The sequence below is a fragment of the Hydra viridissima genome, unplaced genomic scaffold (genome assembly GCF_058129835.1).
Source record: "Hydra viridissima isolate aposymbiotic clone 2 unplaced genomic scaffold, HvirCarnegie_v1 scaffold_8, whole genome shotgun sequence".
In the NCBI taxonomy this organism is placed as follows: Eukaryota; Metazoa; Cnidaria; class Hydrozoa; order Anthoathecata; family Hydridae; genus Hydra; species Hydra viridissima.
Genome location: NW_028324307.1, coordinates 2,341,187 through 2,364,975, shown reverse-complemented (window position 1 = coordinate 2,364,975; position 23,789 = coordinate 2,341,187). Strand labels below are relative to the sequence as shown.

The following is a 23,789-nucleotide window of genomic DNA, read 5'->3' as shown; positions in this document are numbered from 1 at the left end:
TATAATGTGTAATATATATATATATATATATATATATATATATATATATATATATATACACACACACACACACACACACACACACACACACACACACACACACACACACACACACACACACACACACACACACACACACACACACACACACACACACACACACACACACACACACACACACACTGGCTAGAGAGTATATCAAAGGTACTTTAATCTATATATATATTAATGGGTTATTTTGACTACCATAATGGCTGACTTTATTAAAACTTTGGAAGAAAAAAAGCCAAAAATTATGCAATTTAATTTTGGAAATATACATATTTAGCACTTAGTTCAGATTTTTTTGACAACATATATTGTGTTTACTAATGCATATGATTGATTAAATGTAAAAAAATCAGGAGTGGGGAGAGTTTCAACCTGGGGTTCATTTTGGAGAACAGTGTTGCTTCACTTTTTCTTTACAGAATTTTTGTGAAGTTAGACATCTAGATAATATATACAATTGGGAAGGATTAGCTTTTAAAACCGGTAAAGATAGGCAAAAGGACATCTTGACTCGACTTGAAGATTTATTATAAATTTGAACTAAAATTTGGCATTTAAAAAAAAAAAAATTGGAATATTGTAAAAATTATCGTTATTATACCGATAAATATCGGTATTCTCGTTATTTTTATGTATTCCGATAAACCGATAAAAAAGCCGATAATATCGTTTCAAACGATAAGTTATCGTTTAGTTATCGTTTCAAACGATAAGTTATCGTTTCATAGACAATATGATATCGTTTGATGTTGTTATCATTTTATATCGTTATCGGTTCAAAATATCGGTTCATACCGATATACCGATAACGATACGCAGACCCTTATTATTTCTTACCTTGTAAACCGGTAAGCACATCAAACAAAACCCCGTTGCATAAATCTAAAAAAAGTCCAAAAACTTTATAATGTTAAGTGAATTCTAGTAATAATTAAAATTATAGTTGAGTGTAAGAATTTGAAGCAACTGAAAATTAAATAATCCTGAGACATATTTGCAATATGATTTTTAACTAAGGTGTTATTTGAATTCATGCTTATATATTTTTATTAAATGCATACCTTGTAACTGGCCTTTAGGACAATATTGGTCCGATAAGTCCGCGATTTAGAAAAGAATCACAATAGTTTACAACTTATATCAGTGAGTGATGTATGGATGAATGTTTAAAAGTGTCTTCAAACACCAACTTTGTAATACTATTGGCTAATTTGGTGTCCCAAAAAAACTTTTTTCTTTATCTAAAAATTCTACATCAGAAATTTAATAAACAAATGTCATCTTATTTGAACAAAATTTATAGCGCCCCCAAGGTATTACAATTGTTGTGATTTCAGAGAAATTCTACATGTTTTTTCACATGTCTGTTGACTTTAATGTCATCATATTTACTTTAACATTATCTTGAAGTACTTAAAAAACTAAATTTTAGAGTATTTTACTATAAAACCAAATTTTAGCAGTTCTGCAAGAAGTTTGAGTCAAATATCCACAATGTTAATATTATTTGTAAACCAATAAAAATGATTGACATTATACTCCGTGCATCCTTTTTAAAAAAATATCTAAAGTTAATGAAAGAACTATCAAGCCTTATTGATCAATTGGTTAACTGTAACAAAACCTCAAACCTTAAAAAACCATTAATACATATATAATCAAATGCTGCAAATCATTGAAAAATGATTTAAAAAAAGACTTGAAAAACAATATAAATGTTTTCTGTGCTATTTTCAGTTTACAGCAGGAATTCATTATGGAGTTATAAAAATTTTATATCATCAGAATTCTATGCTCAGCAACATCACAGTCTATCTTTTCAACAAAACTTGCTGCAGTTGGGTAGGGAGCTGTGCCATCCCCAATATGCAGTATCAAATCAAAAAAATCATTGTTCAGATCTGTATACCCAACTTGTACTAAGGTTCTGTAGCAAGTATGTCCCATGACTTATTTTTCATAGTCTGCACAAGTTAAGATTTTTATTATTTGAAAGATTTTACATTTCTTTAAGTTCAAACAGTGATGATATTAAAATTAGTTTACCAGACATTCTTCATTGACAATATTGTTTGTAGAATTTTGCCTAAACAACAGGATCTAATTTAATACCTTTTTTAATTTTGAAAAATTAAAATTTTTAGTGGAATATATTTTTATTAAGCCTTAGTAAATTTATCTAGGTAAATGTCTTTGAATTGAAATATTGAAATTATTGCTCTTATCCAGTTTTTCAACACTCTTCACATAAATTTTTTAAATAGTTATTGAAAGAATGATTTTCAAGCAGCTATTCTAAATATTATGTTTGTAATTTTATCTTTTCAAAAAAATTTTTTAAAAGCTACAGTGCCAATGGAAGTTTATGAAGATGATTGGGCAATAAAGGAAAAGTTTGCTTTGGCATGCTGTGTCTCAAGGAACGGTGATCAAAATTGGTATACTTATTTATGTTACACAAAATTAAAAAAAAACAACATTAAAATGTATACATGGTTTCATTTCATAATAAGTTTATATCCAAAAATATTACCAAATAGTAATTTTTACATATTTAAGTTTATGTTAAATCATAAATAAATTACAAATCTCTGTGTCAAGTTGCAGAATATTTGGAGTTTCTATCACAGGAGTTAGTCATTAAATGATATGGAAGTATGGAAGGATATTTTATATGGAAGGCATATAAAATATCCTTCCATATCATTTAATGTCACAAAAAATCACAAAAAAAGTTTCTCATGTTTCAAATATCTTTGTGTACCTTTTAGCATATGCTTAACACTTCTTTAATTTTTTTTCTTTAAAATAAAAAATAGCCTGGGTACAAAAGTTAATGTCATTAAGTTGTAGCTATTAAATAGCTAGTTGTATTTGTTAAACTCATACCTTGGAAAAAAGTAGGTATTATTTTTTTCCAAGGTATGAGTTTAACCTTTTTATCTTTTTAAACAAAGATAAAATCTTGTTTTCAAATATTTAATAACAAAACTTATGTAACTATTGAAGTTTCAGTTACAGTAGCATGGCAAAGTTTGTAAACAGATAAAATTTTCAAGTTTTTTTTGTCATAACTTTTTGACTTTTCACTGAAAATGAATGAAATTTTCAAAAATTGTTCCTATAATGTGATTGCATACTAAAAATTACTCGAAAAAATGATAACTTGTAAGTAAAAAAATTCAAAAAAGAGATACTATTTCTAATTCCTCCACAATCATTCATTGCAGCGCATTTGTATTTTGTTGGATAGCCTCTAGATTTTAAAATTTCTTAACAACAACAAGGTATAGAGTTAACAAAGTTGATCAGAACATCTATGGGGATATTTACCTAAGAATCCGAAAGCACCTGGAATAAATCATTTTTATTGGTCGGTTTTTCGTCTTTCAATTGACAATTAAAATATTCCCAAAGATATTCTGTTGGATTTAAGTTTGATAAGGCAAGTTCGCAGTAGGAATTTTTTTCAAATTGATGCTTCAGATTGTTGTCTTGCTGGAAAATCCAACCTCGAGGGACTTTTTCATTTTTATGTAACAGCATAAGATTCTTGATTATATCTAAATATACATTCTGATCCATTATGCTTTCGATGTCATGAAGTGGACCAATAGAATCACAACTGAAAGATCCCCAAATCATTATATTGCCACCACCATGCTTAACTGTTGGAATTTGATACTTGGTGTCTATATCTTTTAACTAGTTCGCTAATTTTAATTTAGCCACATCATAAAGCTCATAAATTTGCTTATAAGGAACCTTCTTCTCTACACTACGTGTTATTAAATTTTTCTTTTCTCAAGACGTTTACTTTGATTTTCCCATTATTTTTTAAATTCAAGTTAAGTTAAATGTTACATCCAAGAAATTAATTTTAATACAGTACAATCTCTCTAATTCGAACTTCATGGGGAAAAAATAAAGTTCGAATTAGAGAGATTTTCGAATTATAGAAAGTTGGTTTTTTTTCAAATATTCTGGTCAAATTACAAATAGAAATGAAAAAAACAAACAAATAGTGATTCTTAGGCCTAAATGCAATAGAGATCATGTGTTTTAAACTTTTTTATTAAAAAAAAAAGTCAGTAATTGTAGATTGCCTTTTTTGAATATAAGCTCATTTGTTTGAAACATTTAAGTACAGCTTTGTTATTGTTAACATAATAATACGTATCACATTATAGGAATAATTATTAAAAATTTCATTCATTTTTAATCCTAAGTCAAAAAGTTATGACAAAAATTTGAAAAATTTAGCTTTAAAAATTTGAAAACTTTTGCACGCTACTGTAATTCAATGTGGAATCTGAAAAAGCATTATAAAGAAAGCTAATAACTTAAAAACTGTTGTGCAAAAGAATTAAGGGTGATGATTTTTCTTATTATTTTCTGATTTGTAAAACATTCATTACAAAAAAGCTATAAAAATTTATAAATAACAAGAAAAATTATCATATCTAATTCTTTTGCACAACATTTTTTAAGTTAATAAAGTTTCAATTAATTCAATGTGTAACTTGTAAAATCTTTTTAACAATAAGACAAAGAGACATTTTCTAAAGTTTATAGAAATATAATAAGTTTTTTTTGTTTGAAAAAATAGCATAACAAAAGGCAGTTGGATTTGTTTTAATGTATTTTCCTCTTAAAAGATGAAAAATAACTACAGTCTTTATTTAGACATAGTGTGTGTGTGTGTGTGTGTGTGTGTGTGTGTGTGTGTGTGTGTGTGTGTGTGTATATGTATTAGGGATTGCCAGTGTACTTTATACTTTTTGATTACTATTATTGCTATTTATTTCAGATCAGAGAAATCTGTAGAATAAACAATCTTAAATCTTAAAACAGTGAAGAGTAGCACAAACAGCCTGGTATAAAATTATAATAACTTAACAAATTAAAGTTTTTATTAAGTTAATCTAAGAAACAAAAATTGAATTAAAAGAAAAACACTTTAATCATGATAAGTCAAATAATAGACATGGTCCAGTAATTTAATTCATTTAGGAAATATATTTATTAAATTATCAAGCCAGTCCAAAAATATTTCACAAATAAAAGTAAACAGGTATACTAATCTGTATACTAACTTTTAGTATACCAAGTATACCGTAAAGTATACCGCATACTGTAACTGGCGATCCCTAATATATATATATATATATATATATATATATATATATATATATATATATATATATATATATATATATATATATATACAAACATATATATATATATATATATATATATATATATATATATATATATACAAACATATATATATATATATATATATTTTTAGGATCAGCTAATTATTTAGGTACATGGGAGAAATGTATTTGTCCCTTATTTTAGGGTTTCAGTGAGTCGTACAATGAAAGCTATTGCTGAAGCTTGTGGAGATAATAGTAGGCCTGCAGAATGGTATGCACAAAAAGTGAGCTTTAATTTCTGGTTTATTGTTTTTCAATTTAGAAAAGATTTATTAACAGAAATATACTACTGTTGTTAAAGATTCAACAGATAAGAGAATAAAAGGCAATGTACATCTTTTTAATTGAAATATTAGTTTAACACAGAGCATTTAAATATATTTTGAAAAGTAGTAACTTTTAAGTATGCAATTTTTTAGAATATTGCTTCAAAGTACTATGATTTGTTAAATACCTCATCAATATCCAAGTAAGATGCTTTTTTTATAGTCAAAATGTTCTTTAATTCTTGATACTTATGTAAATTCTTTATAGTTCTTGCACTTTTTCAAGTATAAAAATAAAAAAAATATTGAATAATTAAAAAAAGAAAAAACTTTATCAAGCAAAATTTTATTTTCAGAATTCTTAATTATAGAATAATACTTTGATTTCAAAAATGTTTTTTGTAGCATGGTTATTGTGTCTTCTTTCCTGTAATTCAGCCAAATGTTATATATTATATTTTAAAATCTTATTGTAATTTAATGAGCATTAAAATATCATTTAAACTTGAGTCATAATTAATTTTGTAATATATACATATATATATATAAGAAAAGTCTTAATATTTTTGTCTTTAAATATTTAATTATAGGCGTAAAATTCGTGGCATATCCTCTGATTCTACTAACATTGGTATAATTAAATACTTGTATATATTTGGTTTTAAATCTTTCAAGTGAATCACTTTGTTTTTTTGACCATTTGTTTATTTGACCATTTGTTTATTTGACCATTTGTTCTTTTGATTATTTGTTCTTTTGTTTATTTGTTCTTCAGAGACACCAACTGAACAAGTGCAACGAAAGTTAACTTTCTCTAGAATTGAAGAGCTCGACAAGTTAATAAAATCAGAAAGAGAGAGATACAGGTTGTAAAATCTTTTATTTTAGTTAAGTATAGTTGTATAAAATTACAAATCTTGGATTATTTATTACGTCTATACTTTATCTGAATTTATATTTAAACTCATCTTTTAAATTTGGAAATGAGAATAAGTTGTTGAGGATTAGTTGTTGTTTGAATATTTGAGAGGTGACTATTGTCTCATAGGGTAGGGGTGTATTTTTGTAACCAGTGAGAATTTTGCAATAGGAGCATGTTGTTTGGAAATTTAAGAAAGAGCATGTGTTGTGTTTTATGATTTATAAGTTTACCATACATCAAAAGTTTGTTTTTAAAATTGTTTCTTTCTTTTTAGTAAATTGAAAAGAGATATTGGTAGAATTCAAAGTGGCAAGTTGGACAGTAAACTGCCTGATATATTAAAAGCCATAAAAAGGTTTTATTTTATTACTTATAAACTGCCTAATATATTAAAAGTCATAAAAAGGTTTTGTTTTTTTACTTATATCAATTATTTTTTTGTTTTAATAAAAATGTATGACATATTTTAAGGGTTGATGTAAATAATCAGCTTTTAAAGATGAACAATTATATAAAAACATTAAAAGGTAAAAAATATTTTATTTTTAGTGGCCAATCGATTGAAACTTTAATACAAGATGAACCTTCTGAGCATGTTAAGTTACCGGTTAGTAGTACAGGTGAAACTAGTTAAAATTTTGATTTTGTGCTAGAAAAATAGGGCAATAACTATAATTTTAAATATTAAATTTCAAATAATTTCAAAGAAAAAGTTGTGTCTGAATCTTACTTTTCAATACTTGAATGTTTTCATTTAGCAAGTACGGTTACTGCATTGGTTACACCCTCCCGGCCGCAGCGTGCTCCCAAAGAAACAGAGAAGTTTAAAAAATATATTGAGCAGCGGCAAAAGCACAATGCTAAATACCATCATACACCATCACACCATCATACACCATCAGGTTCAGGAGCAACAACACCAACTGTTGAAACACCAGATGTGTTATTCAGCTCTTCTGTTTCTGAAGTCGTTACAATAGAGCCAAATACTAGTCATGTACAAAATATCACCTTACAACCTCCTGCAGTAGAAAAGCAAATATTAGAATCTAAAATTCCTCACACAAATGTTCAAAATTCAGAATTGGAAGGGAAGTTACCTTCAAAGCTTCCTACTACTCCAATAAGAAAAGTTGATCAGCAAGGATCTTTTTTAACAAGTTTGCTTGCCTCGCCTGCCACAGAAATCAAAGCTCAAGTGAACAAGATGTCAGATGTACTAAAAGAAAAAATTAAAGGTAAAAATTTAATTAACAAAAGTTCAGAAAGTAAATGTAAATGCCCTACAATCAATAAAACTATCATCTTTTCATGGTGTTTAAGTTTCACAATGTAAAATTTCATATTTTTACCTCTTTGTATAAACTGTTTGATTTTAACTTTTTAAAATGTGATGTCATGTTATACAACAGTATAGCGCAATATTGAATTTTAAAAAGTTAAATTTCAAAGAGCTTGTGCAAAGTATTTGGTAACAAGAATATAGAGAATATTAAACAAAATATAATGGTTGTTTTTTTATACAGGTAATCATAATATAAACAAAGAATCATACCAGGCATATAAACAAGCACAGAATGCGTCATCATTAGCTCTACAGCTATCTACTCCAACATTATCAAAACTTCTTGAAAATAATAATCCAATCACTTTATGCTCCCCACCAATAAAAATTAAACCTGTATGTATTGCTTAAATTTTATCAGTTTTTGATTTTTTGAATGTTTTTTGAATATTTTGGTTATCAATATTTTTTTTCCATTATATGATGCAACTTTTTTTCTCTATAAACTATTATTAAGCTTTTGAGCTGACAAACATAAATATTGAAAAATGATTTTTTCATGAGGGAGTTTAAATATTTGGACAATTACAATGGGATATTTAACATTTTATTTTCAAATGATTTATTTATTTTATATGATTGATTAACATGGTTTCTTACCTACAATCTTTAGACAAAAAATATACAACAGAAAAAAAAAAAAGAAAAAAAAAAAATTCGAGAATAAAGTATTTAACATTTTCTAATTGTATTAAACAACTTAACAGATTTTAAGTTGTGGTTCACTGACTCTTATACGCTTCTTCCCAGTCATAAAAAACATGGTTGTCAGATTGGTCAGAAAAATTAACAGTTTTATATATTTTCAAACTTTTTATTAACTACAATTATAAATTTCTTTACTAAAAATAATTTTTGCAAGTAAATAATATTTGTCTAGTAAATCAGGGAATGATTTATAGAATTTAAAAATAATTTTTCTGTGGCATCTTTGCAATCTTACTGCTCTGAGTTGTTTTAATGGAAATGATATTTAAAACACTTACAGTTCAAGATAGTGAATTCCAAAAGTAAAGATGGTAGCTTAAAAACCTCTTTGATGTGAAAGAGCTTTTTAAACAAGTTTGTAGGGTAACTCATATTGCAAAATCATTTAGAGTTCTGAAAGTGTTACAGAATTACCTCCCAGAGACTTCCCTTCATTAGAATAATGAAGCTCTTTCCCTTTCTCACATATCAAACATATTTTTGCCTTTTTCGGAAGTACCAATTAGAAATATTTATCTTATCAATTCAGTCCGCAATTTTTTAAAAGAAAAACATAAAAATTTTCCTAGTTATTTATTGTATATGCCAGAAGTTGGTCTTGCTTGCTATAGTTTGCTACAGCGATTGGTCAAAGTGCAAACACTAGTTTGAAGGAGATTAACAGAAATACATCTCTTTTTCAAAATATTTTTAAAGATATTTTCTTTATCTAATTTTTTTTTTAACCGCAGAATTATTGTAATAATCTTTTTAAATACAAAAACAGGTGCTCACTGCATTTTGAAAAAAAATCTTCATAAATTTTTTTACACTGATTTTTTCCTTTTTGTTTTTTTGTTATTGCTGTTATTTTTATTTAACAATAGAATAAAGTTTCTCCTAAAAAAGATGTGGTGAGTGAATTGGTTACCAGCCCTCCTGATTTAAGTAACAATGCATCAACAGAAGTAATTCAGCTGGACTCAAATAAAAAAGAAGACATTTTATCTGATCCACTTCCTACTACAGAAGATGTTTCTTCAGAGATTAAAACTGAGAAACCTAAGGAAACCACAACAACAGAGATTGAAGTTGTTGAATCAGAGACATGTAAAGAACCCATTTCTGATGTAGTGCAACCAAATATACAGACAAAAATAAGTAATGAAGATCCTAAATCCATTTCTGATGTGTCAAGCCCAATTAAAGATGATTCAGAGGGATCTATTGTGAAGACAATTGAAGTTGAAGATGAGAAAAAAGAGATCCTAACTCTTGAAGATGCTAAAGAAGTTGACACTAAAGATGATGAAAAAATAATTATTGGTATTTAAAATATTTGTTAGTATCATCGTTATTATTATTATTGTAATTATTATTATTATTATTATTATTATTATTATTATTATTATTATTATTATTATTATTATTATTATTATTATTATTATTATTGGTATTATTATTATTACTATTATTATTATTATTATTATTATTATTATTATTATTATTATTATTATTATTATTATTATTATTATTATTATTACTATTATTATTATTATTATTATTATTATTATTATTATTATTATTATTATTATTATTATTATTATTATTATTATTATTATTTTGATTATTATTATTATTATTTTTGTTGTTGTTGTTGTTGTTGTTGTTGTTGTTGGTGTTGTTGTTATTATTATTATTATTATTATTATTATTATTATTATTATTATTATTATTATTATTATTATTATTATTATTATTATTATTACTATTATTACTAATATTATTTATGTCATTTATTATTATTATTATTTTATAATATTAAGATAAACATATTTTGCTTGTAATCAAAATCAAAAAATTGCTAAAAAAATTTTCTTTTCTTCTGCTTTAATTAATGCCATAAATTACTATGAAAATATTCTGGCTTAAATTATATAAATTATTATTAAAAAGAATGATTTAAAATTAAGATCTAATAGATCATAAGATCAAACTCTAAAATCAAAGATCATACTATAAATACAAAGAATAAAATCATACTATAAAATCGTTTCAGATGTGTCCACTACTAACCAAAAAGAAGAACGAGATCCTCTGCAACCAACACCTGTTACCATTCAAGTAAATGAGACAAGTTCAATTAAAGCTGCACTGTCAACAAATACTGAAGTTTCAGCATTAGTAATTTCTATTTTATCTTTTAAAACAAAGTTGAAGATGAGTTTTTTTATTTATTGATATTTACTTTGAACTTACCTTAGAGAGTCTTTTTTACTTTATTTTATAAAAGAAAAATAAAAAGCTAAAAATTTATTTTTCAGAAAGATGTAAACAAAAAAGACATCATGGAACCTTTAGCGAAAAAAAAATTTACAAACAATGAAGTATGTTCAGGTATTTCTGACAATCTTGAACCTTTAATTTCACCAAGGGATGTAGATTCACCTAAGACATCAGAGTCACCTAAAGCAAAGAGGAAACCAAAAGGTTTTTATCTTTTTTGTAAAAAATCAACATAACATGTGTAGTTTAGGATTTCTACGAGCTATTAACCTCAATTTTACAATACATAGTGCATGGTCTCATGCATCAATTTTTACTTAATGAGTGAGATAATATTGTCTTGTATTTTATTTATAAAAAAAATTCTAATTTGTTGTGCTGTTCACTAGTAGTAATCAAGGAGGAGTGATGTAAGAAATGTAGAGTTGTAAAATATTATAGTAATTTCTAAACTCTATTAGGGCGTCCAGTCAGACCTGGAAGAAAGAAGAATGTCGGGGGAAGCCTTAAAATAGATTTAATTGTTAGTTGTGTTTTTTTTCCATCTATTAATTTCATGAGATGAAGTAATAAAAAAAAGGAAATTTTTTTTTTTTGAATACTTTGATATATTTTAATTGCAGAGTGAACTTGAATCAGATGTGTCTGAACTTGATTCCAGCATTGAATCAAAGGATCATGATTTATTGGAAGAAAAAAAGATTCGCACACCATTAACACCTTGTAGTTCATCTCCTGCCAGTCCGGCTCTCAGTGTGGGAAGGTTTAAATTTAGTTGAATGGTTTTTGAAATCTTTCCTTTTTTTTTATGTTTTTAATTTGCTGCAATTTTTATCTAACTCAAAATCCACTCTCTCTCTGTTTGCACCTAGTATTAGAATATAAAAATTTTGAATTTTTTTTTATAGTAATTGTGACAACGAATCTGCACAACAGCAGAGAGCTTGGCGAAAAAGTATTATGCTTGTTTGGAAGGCTGCTGCAAGTCACAAGTATTTTTTTTTTAAGTACTATCAGCTACCACAATTAAAAAATAAATTCACTATAAGATAATAATTGTTGTATTTGTTACAATAGTTATAAGAATTGCTGAACTAAAGGTTAAAAATAGGTTAAAAAGTTATGATAACTATAATGACATTTTTATTTATAGTTTAAATTGAACTAAAATAGTCTTAATATTTTTTAGGCCTATAATGCAACCTTTAGATGCCTCAAAGAAGCTGTTGTTTTTGTTTTGTCAGAAAAAGTTACATATTTTTAACAAAGAGCTCAGATTTTTAATGGTTTTATAATTTAGACTGAAATTTCTTTGCATTGTCATGCTTCATAATATTGTGGAATTTTAAACGTGATTCGGTTGCATAGCAACAGATAGCCTGAAATTTCTTATTTTGAATTTTTTTTTTTTTTTTTTTTTTTTTTTTTTTTATTGGTATTTTTTTTATTGAAATAATATATATATTTAACTAGAGCTAATAAAAAAAAATAGTTAAATATATATATTTAACTAGCATTATAAATTTTTTAATAATAGTAATTAAAGTTTTATATTGTGCACTATATAAATATACTTCAGACATAATAAATATACCTCAGGTAAAACTAATATATTTCAGGTATGCAAATGTGTTTTTACATCCAGTTACTGATGATGAAGCTCCTGGTTATTCGTCCATCATATATAAGTATGTCATTTGAGTTTTGTGAATATCTTGTCAATCATTGTAGTTAAAATATGATTATTATCTGCGCTTTACAAGATTTGTGTTACATTTTTTGATCATTTTTACATTTTTTAAAACTATTTGCATTTCTTATCTTAGTGATTCTTTTTTATAGACCAATGGATTTGTCAACAATAAAAAAGAACATCGAATCTGGGGTACTATTTAGATGTTTTGTTTGGATTCTGAATATATACAGAAATAATATACAGAAATAATATAAAGAAAGAATATAACTGACGCATCCTCCATTTTCATCCTCTTTATGAAATACTACTGAAATAAAATTTGGTTTTGTTATAAGATTCCCAATAACTCTCAATAGTAAAAGATTAAAAACATTGATTTAATTATCACGTTATTTTAATTTATTAATACATATATTACAGCTAAATACGAAAATGGAAAAGTGGAAATTAGTTTTGCTTGGTTCAATATTAGCATTTTTTTCTGATAATTTAACTTAAAAATTGTATGGTGCAAAGATTGGTTAAGTAGCTATAAAAATTGCATTTAGGAAACTCATTTTTTTAAATGCAATTTTTGTTGTTCGTATTTGTTTAAGAACTTTTTTTTTACATCGTTTTTTTTTTTTAATCACTTTTTTAGATCATCCAAACAACTACTGAATTCCAACGTGATGTGATGCTAATGTTCCAAAATGCACTTATGTATAACAGAAAAGAGCACGATGTGTTAGTTCATAATACAAAAAAATAGACCCTCTTAATAGTTTTACCTTCTTATTACTTACTACACCTATTATCTCCTCCGATTGAGAGCTTCTCCTATCTTTAATTTCTTAGTTGTCTTATTGACTATGCTAGTGACGGGTTTTTTTAATTCTAGTTATCGTATGGCGCGAGAAATGCGAAACGATGTTTTAGAACAAATACAGGTAATAAACATTTTCAAAAGTTTATTTTACGGAGTGCTATTATACGGAATGCTATTATACAAAATGATACTAAAAACTTTTAGTTTACAACATTAACAGTTATTATGCTTATTGCTTTTGCAAAATTTAGTTGTAAATTGTTGATGTTCTTTAAATTATGTTATGTTCACATCCTCATGCTATTACTAATTCCAATTCTTTTTTAAATTACTTAACAGTTTTTTGTTTTTGTTCTTTTTACACTTTAGTCGTTTATATCCACACAATTGATGGTGCAGAATACAGAACGAGATTCAAAAACGCTTCGAGTGAAAGGGGAAGGTTAGAAAGACCTATTAATATGAAAGCTGCAGAAGAAGAGAATTTTAAAATTTTACATTGAATATTATTAGTTTTTCGAACTGCTTTATAGCAATTTTATTTTAAAAGTAAAAAAAATAAGCATTCTGTTTTTTAGCTGCTGGTCACGCACGCAATTCCACGTCGAAAACGGGTTTTTCTTTCTTATCGTTGTGATGATTTTTATCGAAAAAAGAAAAGAAATGTAAAACCTTAACGCTTCGAAGCTGTAAAAATTTATTTATGAATATATTTTGGAATATATTTTTGGTCTTAAACTTTCTCTCGGTCGCTTAAGCGTCTGCTCAACTTTTTTCAAGTCCCCCTCGCAAAAAATACTGAAGTTAATGAAGTATTGGTTCACAATCATGACATTAACGAAAGTTGTAGCGTTGTCACCGATTCCCTTTTTTGAACTCATTTTATAAATGCTTAATGAATAACAAGTTCTTAAAATCTTGATAGAATGTTTTTTTTATTTCCGTTTTTAAATGTCCGGAAGAAAAAAATCGAAATTATAAAATAAAATAACGCGAAAAGCACAATCCAGAAACCTTGGAGAAACTTAATGAAATTCAATGTAACATGCAAGCTAATTGAACTATTGTTGAATGCAATAGAGAAACTAATTCAACGATAATTAGATTTAATAGGTTAAACTAACGTCTTACACTTTAGCAATCATATAGATTATATATAAAGTTTTATTAAGGAAACACAAATATTCGGAAATCGTTATATTTTTTAGCGTGAAATTTGAAGTTAAATGTCAACACAACAGAGCTTAATTTTTTAAAAAACGGAGTTCTACGCGATTAAAAAAATAACTCTAGATTTGAACCAATAAGTTTAATGGATAACAACAATACACTAACTCTCGGAGATGAGTTTGTGATTTCTCCCTTAAATAATGAGTATTGCAGCAATAATGGATTGTTTTACATGAAAAAGTCCGCATCTCAAAATCTTACCGAAACTCTATGCAGGTATTCACTTATTTCGCTCTCTCTCTCTCTCTCTCTCTCTTTTTTTGCATTATTTCCGCGAATTTTATTAAGATCAAGAGGTCATTGAAAATGTTTTTTTTTCTCAGGTGTCAGCCATCGTATTATGGAGAAACATGCGACTTAAAAGATGAGTCACGTGAGATTAATTTTTGTTGGGAAATAATAAGTAAACAAATAAACGTAAAATAAATGTTCTTAAAGCTGATGTTCTAAGGAGCAGAATGAATCTAGACACTCAGTCAATTTTTAAATTGATTGTTAACTTTGTTTAGACTTGATCAGGATGATTTTTGTGCTGTTGGGTGTGAGTGGATTTATACTGCTGTTGATACTTGTGGTTATTTGTCAAGCATATAAGAAATGGCGGTCAGTCATTCCTAAAGTTATGATTTTTAACTTTCAGCTTTTTCTTCAACTTTCTGTCTTTCGTTATTTAGCGAATTATCTCTTCCTAAATTTGTTTTGCTTTAAAAGTAAAATGCACCTCCATTGAAGTTTTAAAAGTGAACACTTATCGTTCAGGAACTTGTGCAATATGAAATATCAAACTATCGAAAGATTGCGTAAAGAAACACTCGCATACAATAAGCTCAGATTTAAGTTGAAGTTTCCTGTTTCTTCTGCAACCTCACTGTCATCTAGGTCTTCGTTTGCAAGCCAAAAACCAATAATGATACAACAACAATTGATACAACAACATTTTTCAATTAACATGAATGTAAACCAGATGCCAAATGTTTCAAGTAATTTTTCAGATTACCAAACTTACCCAATAAAAACTATTTGCGATTACAAACCCGGTGAGTTTAAAAGACGACAAAGCTGCGGTGATATTGCTCATAATACAGCTGTTACAACCGACGAAAAAGGTTACGTGACAGATACCAAGAAAAGTACTTCTGTCCCAGACCTCGAGCATAAGCGTCATAGGTCTTACAAATCTGTCAGCAACGAGTCAAATCTACTGATTAAAGCTCTCACTTCCTCAGCACGATCAATGCTAAAGTCTAGTTCATAAAAATAGAAGCAGTCTCTTAATTGTAATTTACTTAAGTTTTAAAGTTAATTAGTTAACATTTAATGAGCAAAATCTGAGCCCAACTCCCCTCCCGCTTCTCGCTGGCTACAAAGATTGCTATCTAGGTATAAATTGTAATACATTCTAAGAAGTAGATGTAATATTGTAATAAATGATGTAATGTTGTAATGAATGATGTAATGAATGTAAAAGAACAAGAGTAAGAGATTTAAAACTTTTATTCAATGTTTAAAGTATTCGCTCGTATCTATGCATGGTTGTATTCTCTCCAGATACTTCTCAAACAACTTAAGCCTTTCTTCATTGAGTATAGGTTGGTCAATATAAAGTAATAACCCAGTTTCGTTTAACTTCATTAAATATGAATATAATGTAAATAATAAATATTTTGGCTATCTAATTGACATAAAACAAATAGTGATTAATGAAAAACTTAGTGATGAAATTGCAGACGCAAATGATGGTCTCCAAAGATTTTTTGGGTCGAACAAGCTTCGTTCAAAGACCGTTAAACTATTAAACTTTAAATATCTTTAAGAATTTTCTTTAAAACAATTTTTGAAACAATTCAAAAATCTTATTCAAATAGACTATTATTTTCATTTGATGCTCCACTATCAAAATGTTCTGTTAAGTTTAAATCTATTAGCTCATCAAATTTAAATTCTTTGACGAATGTTTCTTAGCTGTCATTTTCCTGTGAAACATGTATTATTGGATATATAAATTACAAACTATATGTAATATATGAAATACATACACCAATTTGTAAAGTCTTCCTCTCTGTTTTTCTCTGTCTTTCTCTGTCTTTCTCTGTCTTTTTCTCTCTTTCTCTCTCTTTCTCTTTCTCTTTCTTTCTCTCTCTCTCTCTGTGTCTCTCTCTGTCTCTCTCTCTGTCTCTCTCTGTTTGTCTCTCTGCATGTCTCTCTTTCTCACCCTCTCTCTGTCTCTTTCTCTCTCTAGTATATGCCATAGAATTTATTATTACTAATTTTATTAGAATTCATATCTAGAACTAATTGGCAGAGAATTCATATCAAGAACTGATTGGCAGAGACATGTTGAAATCCAAAATATGAAGAATTTTCCTAGGTGACTTGCATTGTGATGGTAAATACTTATACTTGTGCAATAATAGGATGAAAAAATGTTTTTACCTTTGTTTTAGAGATCTCTTTCACTGCAACATCAACAAAAATATTTGACAGCCGATAAATTGTTTCTTGTATTTTGTCTCTTTTTCAAAAACATGATTTTAATGTGTCTTCTAAGAATTTTTTTACTCTCTGAAGCTCAATATTTAGGAAGAACATCCCAAACGTTTTTTATGTGGCCTTTAAAAAATTTTTATGTGGCCTTTAAGAAATTCTCTCAATATTCAAGAAGAACATCCTAAACGTTTTTTATGTGGTCTTAAAACTCATGCAGTGGCTCTGTAGGACTGACTTGATATTTTTGCAGTTTTGATAAGAACAAGTGAATTTAACTCATTGTTAAAAAAGATATCGATTTGGTCATATGGTTTCATTTAATAAGACATTTGCAACCTTCACTACGGCAATCGGTTTTCTAAGTACTATTAGTGACGCCGAAAGTTTACAAAAAAACCCGTCGGATTCTCTCATCGAACCACAAATAACAGTTTCTACAAATGAATAAAAACAATTACCAAAGTCTACCCGGCTGAACATTACTGAAAAAAGGTTTGCATAATTTTTTTTTTTTTAATATTTTTGAAGATATTCTATCTTAGAAATGATAAAATCCGTCCATCCGTAAAATTCGCTTTCGAAGGTAACTGTGCTAAGATAAAGTTGTTAAGCTAGCGCTAAACTTAACCTCCTTTCTTTAAAATAAGAAAAATTGCGATCGCAGCTATTTGTTAGATAGAGTTTTTCAATTTTTATCTGTAATAAAATTTTTTTTTTTTTAGCTTTTAGTTTATTTCCTAAAGGAAAAAAATATCTGTATACACTTATCTGATTTAGAGTTGGGAATGCCAGAATGCAGCAGCTTTTTTCAATACCAGAATCCTCGGACTAAGCACTTAAACTCGGGATTAGATTTTTTTAAAGCTACAATAAGAAAATTTCAGCTTCCTATTTTCCCTAGATTCTTATTATACAATCTTCTTTAGTTTAAAAATGTTAAAACTTAGTTTTCTTCGGTTGATATTTGAGTTTTTTGAATGAAAAGAATCAATCAAATTAGTCCTATAAAAATTTTCATATTGAAAAATCATGAAACTTTTTCTACTATGTAAATGTTTTAACAAATTTGCTTAGGAAAGCATCTTGGGAAGTTTATTCCTTTTTCAAATTGTTGGGTGGTTGTCGGTAACAAGCATTAATGAAAATGGTTATACTTATGTAATACAGTCTATGAGTAATGACTTTGAATGTTGAATAAATTTTTTCATAAATAGTTCAACTTTAAACCCTCTTGAAGGTACTGAAATATTTATTCTACTGGTTCAATTTTATTGAGTTATTTAATTGGTTGAGTTATTTAAACTGAGTTATTTAATTGGTTGAGTTATTTAAACTGAGTTATTTAATTGGTTGAGTTATTTAAACTTTTTTTTTTTTTCTCAAACAGTAGTTTTTTGTTTTTAAAAAGCCAATTTTCTGGAAAACATTTAAAAAGATTTTTGGGGTGAGGAAAACGTGAAGACAACGATGCGTGATGACACAAAGATTGAAGAAAGATTCTTTTTATCTTTTTTATTAATAGACACCATTGCATAACCCTCAAAAGACGATATCTTGTAGAAGCATCTTGCGACTATTTTATAAAAAAAACTGTAAGACTAGAAAAACAACTGATAAAGCCATTTTTAGTCAGGATGCAAATTTGTTCACAGCTGACATCTTAAGGTTTTTTTAAATTGCTTTGTTAAAGTAATTTATGACATTATCTAAATACTTCAAGTCAAAAACTTTATTCAGCTCTTATTCCTCAAAACCAACAAAGAGAGAGCAAAGATGAGTAAGATCCTTCAGTATCTGCATAGTGGTAGAAACAATGTTGAGCCAGAATCTGAAATGGAGCTAACAGTTCCTTCTTCATTAAAAATGATTAAAAAACAACTCATTAGATAAAACGCTTCAAATCCAGAACATCAACAACGATTGTATCATCATCATAATCATCATCATCATCATCATCATCATCATCATCATCATCATCATCATCATCATCATCATCATCATCATCATCATCATCATCATCATCATCATCATCATCATCATCATCATCATTATCATCATCATCATCATCATCATCATCATCATCATCATCATCATCATCATCATCATCATTATCATTATCATCATCATCATCATCATCATCATCATCATCATCATCATCATCATCATCATCATCATCATCATCATCATCATCATCATCATTATCATCATCATCATCATCATCACCATCAATCATCATCATCATCAAAGATCATCATCATCATCGGCCGCTCTTGCGCTGATTGCGTTTGCACAGACAAAAAGATTCTTTACTCAACTAAAGATTTCCATGAAGACAAAAATAGGGTTTAAAAATAAACTTCAAATTAAACGGAGGTTTCTAAATTTGAAATGAATATGATTTTAAAAAATAATTCGTAACGACATTTAAACCTGAGGTACCTTTTATATTAAATCAAACTTTGTTTTATTCTATGGAATAAAATGACAAAAAAAAAAAATCATTGATAAGCTGCTAATATTTATTGAAACTATTAATTTACACCTTTCTGACTTTATCATCAAATGCTCCTTTTAAGGATACATTTCAACTATCGAGGATTAGAAGCCTGGAAAACATTTATTGTAATCTTTTTAGTTCCCTTAAGACAAATTAAAGGTTTTTTTTATGTATCTTTAAGATTTATCTAAAATTTAGAATGAAGTAAAAAACAACTTTTTAAAAAAAAAGAATTGATGCTCATTCGTACGAAAAGAACGCCATAAGTGCTCTGGTCGAAATATGTAAAGAATCATCAAATGATGGAAAGGTGTCACAATGTTAAGTCAACATATTTTTAAACCGACAGCCTTAATCTTTTATTTTCCAAGTTTATTCTAGGAATGTAAAGTTGACCTAAAAAGACGTTTTCAAGTTTCAATTTGCTTCGTGTTTTTTTTATTTGTTTTTTTTCGATGCTCTATTACAACTTATCATTCTCAATACAATTAATAAAAAAACACTGCCGCAAAAGAACTATAAAAAAACTGCAATAAAAAAGAACGATTATTGTATAAAAATACAGGTACAATTTGAATAGCTGAGTTTAATGTGGAAACAATCAGTGTAGACTTTTTTTCAAGTTAACATTTATTAGTCAATATGGATGAGTTACAAAAATCCGTTATTATTTCAAGCTTCAGCGCAGTGGTTTAGCTAGGTAACCAAGGTCCCTGGGGCAAATTAAAAAATGGGACCCCACTGCTTTGAAAACTGATTTGGTTTTATCAAATAAAAATATGAAATATACAAATACTTTAAAAATTATATAGGGGGGTAGGCCTATCAACTGACTAAACAACAATTATATTTAAAATTTTTTCCTAGCTTTAGTTTTCGCAAAAGTATCAATGACTTCGTTTAAATCCAGGCTTGATGTGGTTTTGATTTCAATTGCTATTAGCGATAAATGACGGAGTCGAGTTTGGCCCATCTTGTTTCTTAAATAATTTTTTATTATTTTTAATTTGCTAAATGACCTTTCAGCTGCTGCAGAAGTGACAGGAATTGTTAAGAATAATAACATTGCTGTAAATACTTCCGTTAGGTCGCATTCTAGCACTCCATATTTGTTCATTGTTTCCTTAAATAGTTGGTGAACAGTCCATGCTTGAGTTAGTTGAGGTAAAACTAGATGGTAAATATTAATAAATTGAAGTGAAAAACTAGGACCTATTATATCTGAATATTTTCTTTGGAATTCCTCACACTTTTGTAATAAAGTTGCTTTATCAACATGTAATAAAAATATTGGTGTTAGAAAATCGAATATATGACAGACTGCCCAAATACCAATAAAACGTGTATCTTATTGAGATATTACTGTGTTTAGTACATTATTGAAAATCTCAATTTTAAATATTTTTTCTTGGTTTGGAAATCGGTGATCAGCAGCTAATTCATCAAAATGTTTTTTAACTTTTCTTTGCCTTTTTTTTTGAAAATGGGTATCAATACCATACTTTCTTGCTGTTTCACTGGCTTTGCACTTGAATAATTCGAAATCATTTCTATAAATTTGCAACTTTGATTTGGTCTCTGCTAAAACTTTACTCGCCTCGCCCAAATTGATGTCGCATTTTTATAAAGTTTTGGATGCATAATTGATGTCGTTCAATACACTGTGCATGAATTCACAAAGCAACACGAATTCGAAATTTAGCATTTTTGTTTTAATATTCTCTGCTTCACTTCGCTCATCTTTATTAGGACTCTTTAGAACTATTTCTGATAATGCTTTGATAATATCAAAATAAAGAAGTTTTATTGCAAATATCGTATTGACCCTACTGGACCATCTAGTCAGAATTTAGTTTTTTTAGAGTGGTTTCCGATTCGCCAGTGAATTTTGACAGTAGATCCCAACGTTTGATGCTGTTACCGAAAAAGTTATACAAATCTTGCAACGTTGCGAAAAAAATCTGTATTTCCTCACAACCTCTAACAGCATCATTTATCACTAAATTTAAATTATGTGGCACAATGTAGGTACTCTGCGTTAGGTTGGATATCCTTAATATGTTTTTGTACACCATTATACATAGCATTCATCACACTGGCTCCATCATAGCCTTGCCCAACACATTTTTTTAAATCAATATTTTTGTCGATAAATATGTTGTCACTTGGTTGACTAAATCTACTGCGCTATGTTTGATGGCTGCATAAAAGCCTAGAAACACTTCTTTTACTTCTATATCAACTGGCTGTCCATTTTCCGATCTGGTTATTACTGCATATCTTACTATATAGCTTAGCTGATCTACCTTCGATATGTCCAAAAGTTCAGTTCGATCGAGATTTCTGGTAAGGATTCGAGGGCCCCCAGAGCTTTAGGGCCTCGGAGCACTGCCCCGCGTAGCCCCTAGCTTGCTACGCTGCTGCTTCAGTGTTTCGTGTTTTTTCACTTTAGGGTTCGATTCGTTTCATAAGAACCTGCTTTATTCCAGAAAAAAGTGATTGTGTCCTAAATCTTTTCTTTTAAAACAGCATTTGCAGTTTTTCTCATCAAAAAGTTTTTTTTAAAAAAAAAAAAAAAAACATTTCATCAAAAATTCCCATTTCCACACTTTTAAGTCAATTTATTCAAATTTTTCGGCAAATGTTTTGGTTAATACAGTAAATCGAAATATCAGTTTCAAATATTCCGATAATATCGTAAAAGTTCAAGAAATTTCACTGACCAAAACTCAAACTGAATGATAAAAAATTCAGGAAGAGGGCTGGCGATTGACCCACCTGATTCCGCTTTTAAACATGCATAAATATTACTTTACTTTTTTGACTTGAAGGTACAAAATTTTAGTGACCATTTTTTATCCCAATAGTCTTTTTTAAAAAAACTGAACCAAATTGTCTTTTATCGGCAATAGTTTCTCCACCACCATCGATTTTTTTTTATTTTTTATTTATGATTGATTGTGAATAGAGAATTTTATGCTCATTCAGAAAAAATTAAAAACATACCCCCTGAAAATCAACGGAAAGTGCTCTAATTCGATGTCGAAGTTTTAAAAAATCCCACTAAAAACGCTAATATTAGCCATTTTGAGAATATTAAGTTAATGATGTTTTAGCCAGCAAAAGCAACACTTAAACAACATGGTTTTTACGTTAAAAAGTCATTTAAGTATTTTCTTACGCAATTTATGCAAGTTAAATCAACGCTTTTCCGGCGCAAATGAGAAAATTCTTTCGTGTTAAATTACGGCATTGCAAAATCGAAATTAAAAGAGGATTTATTGCAAACCATTTTGCGATCAAAAATAAGTAAATAAGTATAAACAACGATGGATTTTTAGGCTAAATACCAAACTTTAGAATTGTTTTTAACTTTTTTAAAATTAACTTAAAAATTGCCAGCAGGTGATACGAGTGATAAATAATAAAAACTATCCAACTACACCCTCCTTTACTCTAAGTTCTTTGCGAAAAATGTTTTAAATAAATTTTTGTGGCTATGAAAACAGCGGTTTTTTGGTTTACTAAAGAATAAATTACAAAGCAAGTTATGTGCATTTTGTGATAACTTTTTAAAGAAGAATGTAACAGGTTTAAATACATTTTTTAAAACTAACAAATATTTGTTGCTGTTGTTGGCAATTATATATATTAACTGGATATCTAGCTCGCGCTTCCGCAGTGAAGCAATTTTTTTGCCAGCCAGGTTTGTTTAGCCATCCTGAAATGACGCAATTATATATAAAAGCAAAACAAAAATGAATTATTGTCAATTTAAATAAAACAGCTACCGGCATTAAAAGCTTTAAAAACTTGCTTCACTTTTTCTTACGGAATTTTTGTGAAGTTAGACATCTAGTTAATATATATCATTGGTTGTTGGTGTTTCCCAATAGAAGAAAGTTTGAAATTTAATTCATAAACAAAACCTAGATCAAACTTAAAATTTTTAAAAATAAAACAACCCATAGTATTTTCTTTTACACCATAATAATTCATCGATTTGTCTACATTCCCCGACGTTCCACATTCAACCTTTATTTGAAATCTTAAGTTAATTTCATTTCATTACAACATTTGTAAGTAATAATGTTAATGTTGATGGAAGCCAGCTCTGTTTATTATGCAAGGTAACAGTAATTAATTTACGTTAGTTACGTAGCATTATTAAAAAGACATTTAAAAGATGGCGAATATTGGGGTGGGAGTGGTGGTGATGGGGGGGGGGGGGGGGTGAGAGAAAAACTCTAGTGGCGTTTTTTGTGCCAATTGTGTGGAGTGCTTCATTTTTT

The 23,789-nt window shown here is 28.0% G+C and overlaps 2 protein-coding genes and 1 pseudogene across 5 annotated transcripts; 2 read left to right on the top strand and 1 right to left on the bottom strand.

The window, feature by feature from the left end:
- The first annotated feature begins 1,155 nt into the window (after nucleotides 1-1,155).
- On the top strand, nucleotides 1,156-14,007 carry LOC145186297 (bromodomain-containing protein 8-like). Of its 3 annotated transcripts, none has more exons than XM_090095026.1 (22): nucleotides 1,156-1,364; nucleotides 2,396-2,489; nucleotides 5,416-5,497; nucleotides 5,693-5,742; nucleotides 6,130-6,170; nucleotides 6,315-6,405; nucleotides 6,736-6,816; nucleotides 7,011-7,081; nucleotides 7,220-7,699; nucleotides 7,988-8,142; nucleotides 9,381-9,819; nucleotides 10,553-10,677; nucleotides 10,818-10,983; nucleotides 11,241-11,302; nucleotides 11,403-11,542; nucleotides 11,688-11,771; nucleotides 12,399-12,467; nucleotides 12,622-12,664; nucleotides 13,116-13,201; nucleotides 13,356-13,404; nucleotides 13,653-13,725; nucleotides 13,862-14,007. In XM_090095026.1, exons 2-22 carry the CDS (start codon nucleotides 2,407-2,409, stop codon nucleotides 13,918-13,920), a joined length of 2,529 nt encoding a protein of 842 aa, XP_089951152.1. In that variant the 5' UTR covers nucleotides 1,156-1,364; nucleotides 2,396-2,406; the 3' UTR covers nucleotides 13,921-14,007. The 3 variants fall into 3 exon arrangements, with proteins under 3 accessions (XP_089951152.1, XP_089951153.1, XP_089951154.1); XM_090095027.1 differs by lacking the exon at nucleotides 1,156-1,364 and adding an exon at nucleotides 1,787-1,987; XM_090095028.1 differs by lacking the exons at nucleotides 1,156-1,364; nucleotides 2,396-2,489 and adding an exon at nucleotides 4,858-4,928.
- Nucleotides 14,008-14,543: 536 nt separating this feature from the next.
- LOC149884495 (uncharacterized) lies at nucleotides 14,544-15,983 on the top strand. Of its 2 annotated transcripts, none has more exons than XM_090096499.1 (4): nucleotides 14,544-14,729; nucleotides 14,837-14,886; nucleotides 15,023-15,116; nucleotides 15,273-15,983. In XM_090096499.1, exons 1-4 carry the CDS (start codon nucleotides 14,596-14,598, stop codon nucleotides 15,766-15,768), a joined length of 774 nt encoding a protein of 257 aa, XP_089952625.1. In that variant the 5' UTR covers nucleotides 14,544-14,595; the 3' UTR covers nucleotides 15,769-15,983. The 2 variants fall into 2 exon arrangements, with proteins under 2 accessions (XP_089952625.1, XP_089952624.1); XM_090096498.1 differs by having other exon boundaries at nucleotides 14,837-14,916.
- A 4,189-nt stretch (nucleotides 15,984-20,172) lies between these two features.
- Nucleotides 20,173-21,845, bottom strand: LOC149884494 (zinc finger MYM-type protein 1-like; annotated as a pseudogene).
- Between the last annotated feature and the right edge of the window lie 1,944 nt (nucleotides 21,846-23,789).